This window comes from Rousettus aegyptiacus, unplaced genomic scaffold (assembly GCF_014176215.1).
Source record: "Rousettus aegyptiacus isolate mRouAeg1 unplaced genomic scaffold, mRouAeg1.p scaffold_m13_p_12, whole genome shotgun sequence".
Taxonomy (NCBI): domain Eukaryota; kingdom Metazoa; phylum Chordata; class Mammalia; order Chiroptera; family Pteropodidae; genus Rousettus; species Rousettus aegyptiacus.
The window spans coordinates 71,449,615-71,466,738 of NW_023416287.1; the positions used below are offsets into that span (position 1 = coordinate 71,449,615).

A 17,124-nucleotide genomic window follows, 5' to 3' on the forward strand; every position below is an offset into this window, starting at 1 on the left:
TTCCCCCTCCCTTATAAAATCAATGAACAGCATATTTGGAAGAAAAATTAAAAATTTTTGATATATTTTTTGCATTCAAAACTGCTTATAATTCAAAGTAGTTTCTTACATGGTAATCTGTGTCCTAATCATCTTTCAGAGTTACTATGGCCAGAGTGGCTTTGTACTGTGCTCTGCTTACAGACGTCACTTATTAACTAATATTTTTTTATATAGATCTATAATATCAAAGTCTTTCTGAGATTGAATAATTTCTGGAAGTTTGGTAGAAGATTTCCTAGGCATGTTAGTCTAATGCCTGTTGTAAATTCCATAGTCTTGTTACTCGTAGAGCCTCTTACCCTTAGATACTTTGGAGAAACAGAAGTTATCTCTTAGGTTTCCTGCTCTTCACCTGGCCACTCCCAGATCTTTTTGGTGGTTTAATTCCTCCTTTTCCTCTCAGAATGATCTTGTTAAAGGTGCAAAAAAATGCTCTTCTACTATCCAGCATAAATTGATTGACTAGCTTTCATTTGCTCGTGAGACAAAGACAAAAGCTTAGCTTAGTTACAGGTTCTGGCATGGTGTGGTGTTCCTCCTGCACCTGACCCTGAAGCCTCTCTTGCCGCTCTCCTCCTGGCTTCCTCGGCTTTAGCCACGCTGGCCGCTTTCTTTTTTCTCGAATGTACTGTACACTTTTCAGCCTTAATACCTTCACATATGCTGTGTGCATTATCTTTAACATTCTTTTTCCACAGCTTTATCTGTTAGCTTTCATAATCCTTCAAAACACGACTCAAATTGTCAGATACCCTCTGATCTCTGTTATAATTTAGTCCTCCCCACACTGTTCCCTTTTATAGTACCCTTTAATTTGTAGTATTTATCCCCAAAACTTGCAAGTTTGTATGATCTGTGAAGACAGGGTGAAGGCTCTATTTTTTACCTGGCAAAGTTCTTGCTACATAGTAGAACAACAGGAAAAACTTGAGTAAATTAATGAAGACTATTCTGTGTTTAGGATATTGGAATGAGTGACACATTTCATATTCTAAAGGAGTATCCAACCTCCTAAGTTACATGCAAATAATTATAATGTAAGGCTTACCAAAACCAGATCATGATGGTTTATGATCCTGAAACAGATTCCTTTATTCAACATTGATCATTTTAATAGATTTGTTGTTTTATACTCCTCTGTTGTTCCCAGGAGTATCAAATTTACTAGACTTACTAGACTTATATTTTGTCATCTTTTGTTCTCTTACATACTGTCTCATTCCCCTTCTTTTTGGTAGTTTAAAGGATTTGTACTTTTTTCTCATATGGCAGAGATGGAGTATTAAACAAAAAAGCTAATGAACATAATAGAGTTTTAGGGTTAGGTGATTGATATTATACAATTTCAAAGTGATTTTAAACTTAGAATGGAATATTTTAAATGGTATGTTAAAAAATTACAGAATAGAGAAATTTTTATGCCAGATGTAAGAAACTTGGCCTATGACTTTGTGTTCCTTATATATAATAATAGAAATTGGCCTAAAGAAACATACAGATTTGATTAGCTTAATTTTTAAAAAGTTTCCTGTGACATAAATGCCAGTATAAGCTTAAATAGTATTTATAGACCTGGTTAAGTTGTTCAGGAATGTAGTATATACATTTGCAAGTGAAGGTTATTCTTAACAGAACCATTACTTTTATTGCTTAACCAGTAACTATACTTAATACAATGCATATGTTTCTGTGTAGGATTCATGCAGTTTATCCAGTCAGTTCCTGTTGCTGAAGTTCTTGATACGGAAGGAAGCATTCAGGTACAGTGTCTATTTTAAAGATTTACACAATTCGTGAATATATTCTTGTTATAAAGAGTTCAATCTTCATAAAAGTATATAGAGTTAAAAATAAAAGACTCCTTTTAGTCACTCTTCTTCTTTCAAGTTTTTTTCTCTTTTCCATAGAAGTAAACAGTGCTAGCAGTTGGAAATTCTTCTGTGTTAGTACATATAGATACTCAATTCTGTAAACAGTGCCTGGCACATAATAGGAGATAGGAAATTAATTGGTGAACAAATTAAAAAATTTTGTGGTTATAATTCAAAGTATGGAATTATTATAATTTAACCATTAATGAACATTTTGATTACTTCCAGTTTTTGTTATTATTCAGAATAGTGCTCCAGTGATTTTCTTGCTTGTGCATATTTTGCACAATTATTTTTTTTAAGACCCCTATCCTCCCCCTCCAACCTCTTCCTTCTCCTTTAATACAAGAAAAAGCAGTTACTAGGACTAAGCCATATATATCTTTGGAATTTTTTTTTTTTACATTTTAAATATATGGAGTAGTTCTTATTACATCTTAGTGGTTTATTTTTGTTATCTTTTAAATATATTTTTTTTCCTTATGTGATAAAAAAGTATGTGATTCACACAAAAAAAATTGCCTGAGATGAAAGATAATACAGAAAGGGGCTTGACAGAGGATATTTGCTACAGTATGATTTTGCCTTTTTCAGTTTAGAGTGTCTAGATAATTAAGTATAGAGTTTAGATTTACAGAAAAGCATTATTCAGATTTGTTGGCAAAGCAAGTGATTATTCATTCTGCCCTTGTTTTTGGGGTACGATTATATGCAATGGTTAAAAGCTCAGGCTCAGAACATCAAATTGTCTGGGGCTGAAATTCGGCTATGTAGCTTTCTAACTATGTAACATCGAGTGACTTTTTAACCCTTTGTGCAGAAGAAGTTAGCATAGCAGGCCTGAGCCTACTATATTTAGAAAGGCCTGGTTACAGGGTTAGCCATTGGCTATTATCTGGGACCTTGGCTTTCAGCATGTTCCCTCTGTTCCCTAACTGATAAGGGTGCCTGTACTGCTTTATTTAAAATTTTGGTAGTTGCTAGATAGAGAGTGGCTATTGCTGTAGTAAACCTTAGTTGTGCTACAACTGTATGTTGAATCTGTGACCTCTATCTAACAAATGAAACCTATTGAAGGTCTTGGGGCCCCTTTAATAACTCTTCATGCCTCAGGTTTTGCATCTGTAAAATTTGAGTCATAATTTATAGTGTCTGTCTAGCTCTAGGATTATTCTGAAGATGACATGAAATGCATGCAGAGCCTTAACACAGGTTCCAATTATTTGATAGTTATCAGTTGTTGTGTTGCTCTGTACAGTTATGCTTTTGTGAAGTGATGACAGTTTGTATGATGATTCTTGGTTCCGTATCTTATCTGTATATATAGTTTAGCTGAGTCATAGGTTATTTTGTCCTTAACTTTAGTAGATAATTAGCAATTGTTTTTGAAAATAGTTGGCACCTGTCGTGTTTCTCTTTGCTACATATTTTTGGCTGATCTTGGTATTGTCAAACTTCTAAATTTTAGTATTTTATTGTTATTTTACTTTGCATTTTCTTGGTTCTTATAGTACCTAATACAATGTAAATAGTTGTTATCCTGTATTTTTTAGGGACTAAGGACAAAGGAAAAAAAGCCTGTACATGTTCAGTACACATGGAATCATATTAGCCTTAACTACACAGTACACATTAGCAACAATGGAACATTTTTTCCTCAAATATTTTCAGTCTGCAGTGCTTGAATCTGCTGTTGTAGAACCCGTGGATAGTGAGAGCCAACTGTAATTTAAAAAGAAATACACAAAAAAACTCCTGTTCACTTTCAGAAAAAAGATGAAACAGTGATATATTAAAAATAGAGATAGAGGAGTAAATTTATTTTATTTTATGTTTTCCCTATGATATAGAAGTAGCAGTATGTATATCTATATATTTATATATGGATGTTTATATGTTTGTCTTAGCAGGCATAATAATAGACCAATTCCTGAGGAATATGCTTTCTAATATCCACATTTTATAATTACTGACCAAATTTTAGATCAGACACTTAGGGTCATTATTTATAATTTCAAAATGCCCATTGTATTTAAGGATTGTATTGAATTTGTAAATACATAAATAATATTGTTTCAGAACTTTTTTAGAAAATATGCACCGAGTGAGAATGGGCCATATGGGATCAGTGCTGAGGTTATGGACACTTATGTTAAAAGCTGTGGTAAGTTTTTCAAACTATTAGTTTGCATTGATATGTTTGAATAAAGGAAAGCAGGATATTCTGATATGTGCCATATTCGTACACATTTAGAATGTAGTAAGATTTTTGTCTTAGTCCCTTTGGGCTGCTATATGGTATAACAAAATATCAGAGATAAAACAAATCATTAATGCTTTGATATAATAGTAATGATGTATAAATTCTGTTTAGTCTATAATAGATGTATCTTTGCAATCACTTAACTATTATAATTAAAAAAAATGATCTCTTCCTAGAAGCTGTTAATTTTCCCCTAGGTTTTCCCTGTGTTTGAGTAACTATAATTAATTAGACTGCAAGGAGAAGTCTCAGTCGGCAATATTTATGCTTTAAATAAATCTCAAGAGCTAAGACAACAGTGTTTTGTTGTAAAGAAAGGTCCCTCATAGTATTTTAGATTAGTACTTATTGTCTGTTCCTGGAAAGAAGTGAGGAGCAGCATTTTATAGAAATTAATTCTGATATTTTAACCTTTTATGCCTGTCCTCATGAAGTCTATAGTCTTGAGAATTATTTTTTATTTTTTTAAGATTTTTTAAATAAGTAGACTATTTAAGGGAGAGTTAATAAAGGAGTTAACATTGGAATCAAGCCCTGAATGCTACATGGCATGTGCTACTGCTGTTTTATATAAATATTTATTTCTGTTTATGTCCATATTTTTGCTTTGACTTGAGCAAGGAGAGGATCTTCTAGACATATAACAACTATATTTAAACTTTCATATCATTTCATAAATTGCTTTGTCGTACATGGCATTTAAAAATTTTTCACAGTGCCCCTGTGAAGTAGTATTCCAGATTATTTTGAACCCCAAAATTTATTCCCAAATTTACATTTGGTGATACATTTTTGGCTGAGAAGTATAAATAAAAGATATTCTTTGGAAATTTACAAACTGAAATAAAATGTATGTATATTTATTTGAATCCTTTATGTTTTTAATTCTCATTTTTACTGGAGAAATATAACATGTTACATGTAACTTTCTCCTAGAAATGATCACATGCAGTGTATTTAAAGACTAAAAAAAATTGAAACATTCGAGAGAATTTGTTTCCCTTCTCTTACTCTTCCCCCTTGCTTCTCACTCTGTGTTTTTCTCTCTTCTCCCTCACTCCCTTCCTGCTTTCCTTTCTTCCTCCTCTTATTTCCCCCTTTTTTTTTTCTTTCCCATTTTTCTCAGATCTTAAGTCTGTGTTTTTTATAATCTGAAAAAAATTACATACCATATAAAGACTTGAGTAGGTGATAGATCACTCACATGACAGGCCGTTTATATTGTTTTTCAGCTAGACTTGTCAATTCTGTCACCTACATATGTATGCATAGCCTCTCTGAGGCTTGCTTGGGCTTCTCATAGCTGCTGATTTCCAAGAGGAAGTATTCTAGGAGACAGGAGATGGAAACTTGGTTTCTGAAGGCGAGGACTGGCAAGCTGGTACTTTGTCATTTCTGTCGGATTCTGTTGGTTAAAGCAGCCCTAGGCCTTGCCAGGACCGAGGGGAAAGGAATATAGTTCCCACATTGAATGACAAAGTATCAAAAAATGTGTGGCCATCTTTAACTCAGCACATCTAGCTCTTAGTACCATATTAAATGAGATATTTTGCATGCCCTGAAGAGTTATCTTATATTTTTTTTTACTTGACTTTCTATTCAGATAGTTACTATAGACCTTTTTACATCATAAATCTATTTAATGAAGGAATGTTTACTATTAGTATTTGAAATATATATACACATACACAACCTATAAATATTGCCAAAAAATTGAAAACCCTGCTCACTTATTAATTACAAGACCAATGTTTTATGAATACAGGCAAGTGAACTGGAGCAGTGTAGTCTTTATCTAGGCACAGTCTTTCTCCATAAATCCCAGTTTTGTTTTGTTTTAAGGAAGAAGTATAGAGAGGATATTGTGTAGGCAAATTATTAGTCCCGGTCATACTACAGACTATATTTTGAGAATCACTGATAATGTTTACAGTGAACTGTAACTGATTTGTTATAGTTAAGCAAAAATTATTAGTAGAGTAGTAATATGATTAGAAGCATTTTTTTGAATGATAGTGAATGTTATCTATAATTAGAATATGGTTATTTATTCTAAACAAATATACTTTAGCTTAAGCAGCTTGTCGAGTGTTACACCTATCAAAATAGTCTCTTTGGGCAGGAGTAGTTACACAGTGCAGAAACAGCATGAGCAAGGACTTCAGAGTCAAATTTAAATTCACATCCTACCTGCTGACCTTGGACAATCCCATGAATTCCTAGAGCCTGAGGTTTTCCATTTGAAGGATGGTTATAATATTAAAAGGGGTTAGAGATGACAGAAGTAATACACCTTGCTAAGAGCCTAGCCTTCAATAAATTGTAATTGTAATTATTATTACTTAATAATTAAAGATTACTTCAATGATCATATCATTGTTTAAATCGCTTTTGGACTTCCAGAAAGGCCTTCAGAGCCCGAGTCAAGTGAACTTTAATGTTTATTGAATTTCGACAGGATTAATTTGGTCATTCTCAGGTGGTCCAGTCTTTTTTCTGCATATTAACTAAAATAAACATGTTTTTGTAAATATTCGTATAGTCATGTATGTTTGCCAGTTCTAATGGGAGAAGTAGCGAGGAAAAAAATAAGCTTCAAATTTTGTGTGAGCATTTTGTGAACACATGGCAAGTTTCTAGACTTTTTAAAAGTAAGATAAAAGACAATAAAGCTAGAGCCAATGACTCTACCCCTAGCCCATGTAATATTTCTTAACTTTAGAAGATTGTGATGTGAACTTCATAAATGTCTTTTTCACTTAGATGAATTCATTTGTTTTTCTATCTGCTGGCACGTCAGTATTTGTTCCTCTAAAAGTATTTACTTTGTTATAGACAACACAGTTGTGGGATGGTTGGCTTCATTATGCATATTTCTGTAGACACTTTTTTTTTCACTGTCATCTTTAACATGAGCTCAGTTTGAGATGAGAAGTGGTAGACTCATTATAATTAAGGTTCCTGAAACCTGATTTAACTTTAATACAAATGACTTTTATCATTTGACAAATTTCTACACAATATTTTTTTGTTGCAAATAATTTTTTCGAGTTTTAGGTGATAAACTTCATAGAGTCAAAGAAGATTACAGAATTAATTTCAAAGTTTAAGTGAGAAATCAAAAACAGTAGTAAGCAAATTGAAATTAAAGTAGCACAAACTGCCTTTATATTCAGTGCTATAAATAACCTGGTTTGCTTGTGTTTTTCTCAATTTTTTTTGAATCGTTATTATAGCTGGATATTGTGTGATTACATATATTCTTGGAGTTGGAGACAGGCACCTGGATAACCTTTTGCTGACAAAAACAGGTAATACGTAATGGCTACTAGTAGATATACATCTTATATGCTGGTGTTTTTTACCTTAGAATCTATTTAACAGCAAAATAATTTGTATAAGCGAAGATAAATCACAGAGTCTTAAAAGTCCTTTTAAATGGTACCTTTGAAAGATATCTAGGGGAAACTCCTCCTCTCCGTTGTAAGAATCACTTTAGTAGTGATCCTCCAGATGGTCATCTGACCCTTGAATGCCTCCTTTGGTGGCAAGTTCATAATGTATGCAAGCAGTCCAGTCTCTTCCTGTACAGCTCTAGTTAGAATGTTAGAATGTTGTCTCTCATTAACTCTTATCAAACTTAACTCACTTTAACCTCTCTCTTTAATTCTTTGCCCCCCCCACTTCTTCTTGATAATTCTTTGGCCCCATAACTTTAAACATCATCTCTGAAAACAGGTGCCAAACATATAGCTGCCACCTCAGTCCATTTTACTAGCTTCAAACTGCTATATGCAGCTGCTTACTTGAACTAATTATATGGCTAGTTCTAAAAGTTTTTTCCTTCCTCAGTGGAGGAAACCTGCTCATCATCTCATTTTTCCACCTCAGTAAATAGCCTTATTCACCCACTTGTTTAAGCACCAAACTTAGAGATCATTTTAAAAACTACTCTTGGCCTCCTCTCACATATTGAACTTATCAGCTATCATGTCTATTCCTCACCTCTAAAACAGATCAAGAAGTTACACTGTCTCTTCATTTCCACTGCTTTGTCCCCATTTGAAACCACTATTATCTTTGGCCCAAATCATTTGAATAAAATCTGACTCTTCACTATGGAGGCCGTAGCTTGCCCACACTGACTAGTCTGTTGAAATGTCAAACCACTCTTGCCTCAGGCCAGCGCCCTTGTTTCCTCTTCCAGGACATCTCTTCTTTTAGATCTTTGCAAGTCTAAGTTCTAATGGCATTTCCTTAGAGAAGCCTCTTCTAATTCTCTGATCTGAAATAACATATACTTGCCACCACACCCTTCCCCATGACTCTCTATTATTCTATTTTGTTTTCTTTATACTACTTATCACTGTCTGAAGTTATCTTTTGTATATAATTCAATAAATACTTATTTAGCACCTACTATGTGTCAGGTATTCTAGGTGCTAGGGATACCAGAGTGAATAGAACAGACAGAATCCTGACTCTCATGGAGCTCATTGATCTATCTGCATCTTTTCCCGTGTAGGATTCAGGACCCATGACAGCAGGACCTTGCCACCACCTGGCCAAAGTCTTTATTAGATCAGTGTCGAATTAATGAATGGATCAGTATATCTGCTACTTTATGTAGCCTTTTCTTCCCTTGGCTAAATAATTCAAGTTTTTTTATCCTTCCTTAGAAAATAGATTTTAAATTATTTTTTTTAAAATGGTCTCCCAGGTAAGGACATTTTGTTTTGTGAGTATTCCTCTAAATTGTGATATTAAGAATTTAACAAATACATACTGTGTAGTCTAATTATTAATAGAATAATTCTGTTAACTCAAATAATCTGAAATTTCATCCGTTTAATTTTAAATTTACTAATCTGAAAAATTATATGTAGTAGAATTTGCATGTGGAAACCACATCTATGTCAAGGCCAGGCAGTCCCTTTAATAACCATGACCAGAAGAATGTAATCCGATTGTCCTGGAGGTTCTTACCTAATTTGATAGTTTAGCAAATGATATTTATAAAACATTATAGTGTGTTTAGAGAAAATTAATTTTGAAGAAATTTTCCTGTGTTTTTTCTCAGGTATCTTTTTGGTTGAATTTTTAACCACATGTATTAATCGAACTATCCAAGTTATTCTATTTGTTTTTATGATTTAATAATGGTATGGCCATAGGATCTTTAAAGTATAGATCTTATGATGCTATATTCATAGATCTTACTTGTATTTTCTTTGGGAAATTGGTAAATTATAGACCTTTTTCTGTTGGATTTTGAAAGCTGTTCTGTGTGTGTGTTGATGGGGATATTTTAAGAATAAGATTTGGAAAGAGTCGTCTACCTAATATATTTTTTTGTCCCAGGTCACAGTTAACTTGTTTTATGGAAATTTAATTATAAAATTTCAGAAACAGAAGTTTTAAGTTTCTTATTACCAGTTTTCCACTAGAGGGTGCTCCAAAGTTGCCTTTAAAAACGAAACACCTTAAAATGTGCTAGATAAGAAGCATATTCTCATCTTTTGAAACAGCATTTCTTCGACTTATTTTTTTCTTAAAGTTTCATCATAATTATATAGTTAGCATTTTAATTCCTCCTCACTAGGATAATTATTTTCAATGTTCAGGTTTAATTTCAATGAAATTAGATTATATAAGGAAGATATGATTATGTCAAGGCAAATGGAAGTGTAATACATTTTCAGCTTTTAAAAGCTTATAATGATTTATTTAAAAATATTTTGTGTCTTTAGTCATCTTTGACCAATAGTCCATGTATTTCAAGGCTGTTTCAAGTTATATCAATCATATATATGTTGTAAATAGACTTTGTATTGTTTAGGCAACTATTATATGTTCACAGTAAATTTTTAATGTAGTTCATTTCAGGAAATACATTTCAGTGCTTGAATATCATGATGCATCTTTCATGGTATATTTTAGGTCAGTTATACCTTCAATACAGACATATTAAAAATTTAGAACTTTAGGTTCTCTTATGTAACTATATAGTCTCTCAGTGTTAATGGAGCATGTTTTTAAAAATGAAAAGTAACATTTTTCCCATTCTTCAAACAACAATACCTTTTGTCTTCCGTTCATTTTATTTCCTGATTTGAGCAGGTTCAAAGTTTATGACTCAGCTTTGGATGAAAGTGTTTTGGAATTGTAATCAGAGTTCCACTGATTCATCTGTGTCCAGTTCTCTGGTATGAGAGGTGGAACAAAGAGAAAGGAGACCCCGGATTTCATTTCACTGGGGTCCTTTGGGGACTTACCCCAATACATTGTTCCACCCTGCAAATACAGATGAGATAGAAAAGGGTCAGACTGAGAACTTTAGGAGTGTGTGGAGGAAAATACTTTCCATGTAGAGGATTTCAAAATATATACAATGGTAATGTGTAAAAATGTAAAATATGAATCTCAGTTACAGATTTCCAAGAAATTGTGCCCATATTTCATTAAAAGTTTTGGATACTTTAAGCTTGGCTGAAGTTTCGTCAGCTTGTACAGCAGCAGAGGGCGCTGTGTTTCCATCATAAATATAAAACTCAAAGTTCCTTTGTCAGTATATTATCATGTGGTCAATTAAAACATTGTTTTCTTGAAGCAAATTTAGAGTAAATGATGTTTCATTTATTGATGCATTAATATAGCATTATTTGAGCAAGAAATTATAAAATTTAAGCTGTGATATGTGATAAAAAAGTGATTTTTTTTTCCTCAAAGTTGGTGTCCTTTGAGGGAGCTTTAAGTTTCTTCAGAGTAGTCAGTTGTAGCAGTACTTAAAAGAAACATGATTTGGGTTTACCCCAAATCTTTGGAGAAAGGTTTATTTTTGTTTTCATTTTTGAGCCTTTGAGGGAGGAATAAAGGACCAGTATAACTGAAAAACTTGTTTATTGTTTATGGCATTCAGACTTTACAATAGAATTAACATATAAAATTAATATGTAAATAACCTAAAAAATGTTCACAAATGCAAACTAAGGAGTAAGTTTCTGTAGTATCTGGAAAGTTAATTGTAGGTTCTAAGGATGGCCCTTTTAATCTGGAGTTACTCATTTGTATAGTGAGAGGAAAAGTGGCTTTTTTGTCTATTTTGGCATTTCAGAGTACCCTTTGGGCCTTCTGTCAGAAATCTCAAAGTAAATTGCCCCTCCACCATTGCGTGACTTTAGGTAATTTATCTACTATATCTGTGACTCAGTTTCTTTTTCTGAGTGTGTAGATAATAAAAAAACCTCTCTTCTGCTGGTGTTGTGAGAGGAGGATTAGATACATAATAGAATTTTCTATGGTGCTGAGCACATAGTATGCAATTCTTAAGGGCTAATAGCTATTATGGTTTCGTTTGTTTTACCATGAGGTAATAAGAATGCCTTACATTTTTGATGTATGTAGCCAATATTTGGAATCATAATTTTATTTATTTATTATTTATTTGCTTTTTTATTTATTATTATTTATGGCTACAGCACCTGGTCTTCCTAGGTGGTCTCCCATCCAAGTACTAACCAGGGCCGACCCTGCTTAGTTTCCGAGATCAGACATGGGACTTGTTCAGGGTGGCATGGCCATAGACCATCGACTGTGGCTCCACTGGGACGCAAACCCAGGACCTTCTGTGTGTAAAGCAGACGTACTAACCACTACACTATAGAACTACGTCCTTGGAATCATAATTTTATAGATTAAAAAAAATAATTTATTTCAAAAATTCCTTTCCCTCACCAAAAAGTTCAAACTTTTTAAAGTTATTGCCTTCTAAATTCTCTTTTGAGTGACTCTTTATTTTAGTGGTCCAGGAACATTTATAAAAGAAGTAGTCAGTTTGATCATTGATTAAATGTTATCTGTTTTGTGTTTTAAGGTAAATCTTGACACCTTGAAAATATACTATATTTTATTTTTTTTCCCAAGGCATAACAGTTGTTTATGATGTTCAAAATCTTACATGGAAAGAATTTAGTTAACTGTTCAAATGGTGACTCTTTAGCTATTTGTTTTTAAGTTATTAAGTTTGGTAGATTAACTATAGTGTAAAGTCTTAATGTGCTAGGTTCTTATTTTCTTAATGTGCTTGTTTATACTCTGGGAAATGAGAGAAAGAAATATAAAAAGTTTTATGTAATAGTAATCACTCAGTATGTGCTTTTAGAATGAGTATATGAACTAGGTTTTTAAATGTAATTTTTATCCATTATTAGGGTTTTTAGGAAAATATGTTTCTTGTCTAAACTTTTGTTACTATAGACTATGGACATACTGTTATTTACCAGTTTTGTTTTTCTCAATTGTTATATAAAAGAGAACCAGGCACTTGAGACCTTTCCTTTTTATCTGTAAATAACTTCTTCAGTCTATTGATCATGACTTAAGATGTTTAAATAATGAGGACTTGTTTTCATGTGAATAGTTTTCTTTTTAGACATTATTTAAAATCTCATTTCTGGAAAGATTCCTGGATATTCAGTATCAAGAAGTCAGTCTCCTTAGGTTTACTGAAACCTTATAATAAGGAAAATTTAATGGTTGCTGTAAGTGCTTTCATTTTTAAAATTTATTTTAGAAGAACATTATTTCTTCTCATAAGTAGTGAAAATAATAAAGTGCTATGCTCTGTGTGCCTATGGAGCTAGAAATTATTTTGTCGAGGAAATTATTCAGGCTGGATCATGAAGAAGATGTTGGGTGTGTATGTGATACAAATTGAGAAAAACACACATATTAGTAAAAGCCCCACAAGCTGAAATACGCAATGCCTTGCAGTTAATATGTAGACTTGTTATATTAATTTGAGGTCAGAATGTGGAGGGAAATCACTCTACCTCCTTTTGGATCATCTTTTATATAGTAAAGCCTAATTTAGTCATTGGAATGAAACTATAGATTTGAATATTAAATTTTTATGTCAGTTTTCTTATCAGATGATATATTCCTTAATGCTGGGTAGACACTGTGTTTGTTTTGCTTTGCAATGAATAATTTTAGGAGAAGTTAAATTTTAATGGACTTTATTGAAAGTTCAACCATAAATTGGCATAACCATAAACCAGATTATTAAAAAGTTAATACATTTTCATAGTGACCCCTTGAACAAAAAAATGTGTCAAATTTTAAGGTAATGAGGTTGTGTACAACACAGGAAAACTGAAACCATTAGTCTTGAATATCAGTTTTAATTCCTTTAGGTGATTAATCTCAGCACTGTCCCTTCCACAATGACCTAAGTGAAGTTAAGAGTTGTATTAGTCATTACGTAGATGAGAAGCTTGTTTTAGCTTGTGTCAAAATCAACTAGATAGTGAGTTAAAATACAGATTGTTGAGCTTCAGGCTCAGAATCTCTGATTCAGTAGGTATGGTAGGACCTGAAAATTTGTTTTAGTTGCAAAGGAAGTATCCATAACTCTCTGAAAAGGTTATTAAAATTCTTCTCTCTTTTTAAAATCCCTATCTATTTCGAGACTGGATCTCTTTTACTTCAATCAAAACATCATCATAATAGATTTACAAAGGAAGCAAATAGGAGAATCCAGATGTCTCCTGTTAAGCCAGACATTAAAAAAATTACTAAAATATAAGACAAGGCCACTCTTCTCTCTGAATTATTTTTTTAGAAAAGTTATTCATAAAAAACAAATTAGGTTAAAATATTATTGACTTACTCTTTTTAATTAATTAACATTTTTAAAATGTCCTAAAACCAAAATGTTTTAGAATTGCTCATTGAAGTCTATTGCTTTTCATTTTTAAGGGGTTAGAGTTCTGCTTTAGATAGTAAAGAGTTCTCTAGAAGAAAAGAGTATTTCAGGTGAAAAAAAGACTTCATGACGTCGATGATCATAGAATAAATGAAAATATATTTAAAAATTCGTTTTTCTTGAATGGAAATAGGCTATATAATCAGGTATAATGTTAAGTAGACATGTCCATTTTCATTAGTTAGCCATCTTAACAGTTGATGTGAAATGATAATAAATTATATGAAACATTAAGCAGATAATTGGAATGTCTATATCAATCTGTACTTATGTATGTCTTATAATTCTTTAGCAAAAATTATTATTGAAAAATATTTCATTACTATGCTTTTAACTATAAGTGAGAAATACCTCTAACCAAGTATATGATAAGGGATTAACTAGTAAGTGTTGGAGAGTGTAGAGATAGGGAGAATTTTTAATTCCAAAAATATAGGTTCCATTGTATCAATAAATAGTAGTTTGCCACTTTCTTTGTTTCTAGTTTTCATAGTAGGGCAGGAAAGAGATAATATTCACAAAAGAAATAAAAGCATTTTGTGGAAAAATCATAGCATGTCAGGTTGAAGAGAGTGGAAAACTTACTCTGGAGTAGAGTGGTTGGAAGAATTTTTGAATTTGGGAATTTTGTGAGATTTTCAAAAAAATAGGGTTGGATTTTAGGGGAAAGACGAGAAACAAAGGGAGTGAGCAGAATTATGAAAAATGGAATATTTACAATTTTGAGATTGGCCACATTTAATTATTAGATAGACAAACTGGAAACTAAAAACTATTTCGGCCAGATCTAGTCTCTTTAATCCAAGAACTACAAATGTCTTAAACTACAAATTTAGAAATAAGTTCATGTCACTTACATAAATAACAGAAAAATTTAATTAACTCCTCTTTATTCCCTTTCTATTACAAGTCAGAGACATAAGAAGATAATTACAGTCAACATTCAGTTTATTTTATGCGCACTTGACCTCTTTACTGTTTAAGGTAATAAATTTGAAAAAGACCACTCTTCCTGAATTTCTTAAACATTTTTTTTTTTAATTTCACGAAGTATGTTTTTAAAACCCTTAAGTTTCATCTTTAGATATTACTCTTAAAAGAGCCATTTCCTTTGGTATGTAAGAGGATAAATTTTCTTAAAACGTTAATAGCTTCTTTTCAAAATACATGACCCTTGAACTTATACAACATAATAATGGTTTAATTGTTAGATACTGAATCTTTTATGCCTTATAATTAAGCAGTAATCCTGTTCTTTGAGGTTTCTTATAAGAAGGATAGACATACGCTCTTCATTTGTAAGGAGCAGTACATAGCTACATTGGAATTCCACTGGTTCCTGTACTGAAATGAAAAGTGGGGCTGGGTTTCCTATTAAAAGCACAGAGCCCATTAAATAAACCATGCGTGATGGCTGATATCATCTGATACCAGGATAGCATGGTTTACTAAGGGTGGCAGTTTTGAATAAAAGATTAGTCAGACTGATTATCTGCTCAAGTGCTGAATATCTTTAGGAATTACACTGGTAACAAAACAAAGCATCATTTAAATAATTAAAACCAAGAAAAGTTTATCTGTACCTGTAATGTAAGCTTCTTATCTCTTTACCTTTTGAAGAGTAGAATGGCCTTTGTCTAACAAAGTAGAAATGGGAACTCCAGAATCAGAATAAAACAACAGTGAAGTTCTTAGTTTAGTTAGATAGAAAATACATGTTTAGTTGAAGGAAGTGAAATCCTTAACAGAAGTTGATCTTGGACTTTTCAACAAATCCTGGAAAATTTAACGATAGCATAAATGATAGCATAAGGATCCCTTGAACCCTAAGGGATTAGGGGACAGTGCTTTCCTAGTTAGTACTACAGTCATCAAATTCCTTATTCTAAAACTAGTTTCTCATCTTTTTGGAATCATGGGCTTCACTTGGGAATTTGGTGAATTCTGTGGATTTCCAAAAAAAAAAATATTATTTCATTATGTTCAGAGACCCCTGAAGCTTATTTTGAGATTCTGAAAGGGTGTTTTTCAATCACGAGTAATACACAGAACTGTTTTAAATAGAAATGAAACCCCCCGTGTTGACATATTGTAGTCATATGTGCAACATAAAACTTGATATTAACTTTTTGCATCTATTCTTACATAACTATAAAATAAAAACAAACTAAATAATGTTAAAAACTTGCAATATATTAATCTAACAACATTAATGCGACAGGCAAAAGTAATACTGAAATTAAGTTGTCACTTGCAGTGAATATAGTATAGATTAGTATACCGAGAATCTGAGTTCAGAGTGTTGTTCATATCATATCTCACGTGAATATTGCTAAACAACTTTTCTCTACTTAAACTACTTTACAACCTCCATCATTCAAGGTGCTGTCATGTAATTTCAAGGTAAAACTCATTCTGCTTCTGCTAGTATTAGCCTGCAACAATTAAAGTAGGCTGTTTGATACTGACCCACTCAAAAAACACTGAAATCAAAGGATACTACTAAGTAATAAGGTAGCATCCTGATGATCCCAGCTCCACCTCAATGTGTTTTATTGTAATCTTCATAGACATGAAGACACAAAATTTTTAAAACACAACTTCTTATAAGAACGTTTAGCTTTCTAGAAGAAAATTTCTTACATCAACAATGCTGTTTAAGCTGTAAACGCGAAATAGAGATGCCACTGGTTAAACAAATGCAGCATGGCCACACTGAGCTCCTGTATGCTAGGGATGATCCTCGGTTTCAGGACTAACAAAAATAATAAATGAGATCCTTGATTATAAGTCTCTTAATGCGCCATGAACAGTTTAGCCTGGGGAAAATAGATTAGTGAACAAATAATTTCAATATAAACTTAGCTAAGGTGAGATAGGAGCTTCATTAATAACTGTTTACCAAGTGCGACCGATTAAGGTAGCCTTGGGGTGAGCTGCAGGAAGCTATTACTGCTTTGGTCATTTTTGGGGTAGGGTGGGCACAAAACAATTTTCCATTTCTCTATAGGTTCCTTGCTATCTATGTCTAATTATAATTTCTTCTCATGTTATTTTCTTCTTTGGTCATTTACTATAATAGATATAACCATTTTCTAAAAAAAATAATTCGTATGAAACTTTCACTAGTTATCTAATTTGAACAGAACATTTTAAGCCTGGTCTAGGCTAAAAAAAAAAAA

General features: G+C 32.4%; 1 protein-coding gene across 4 annotated transcripts in view; it reads left to right on the top strand.

Annotated features, from left to right (window-relative positions):
* Positions 1-17,124, top strand: part of PIK3C3 (phosphatidylinositol 3-kinase catalytic subunit type 3) — a 118,232-nt gene that overhangs the window by 77,380 nt on the left and 23,728 nt on the right. For all 4 annotated transcript variants that reach the window (XM_036229991.1, XM_036229992.1, XM_036229994.1 and 1 more), the window contains 3 exons: positions 1,738-1,802; positions 3,993-4,077; positions 7,413-7,487. In XM_036229991.1, coding sequence (XP_036085884.1) covers positions 1,738-1,802; positions 3,993-4,077; positions 7,413-7,487 — 225 coding nt within the window. The remainder of the gene's footprint in view (positions 1-1,737; positions 1,803-3,992; positions 4,078-7,412; positions 7,488-17,124) is intronic.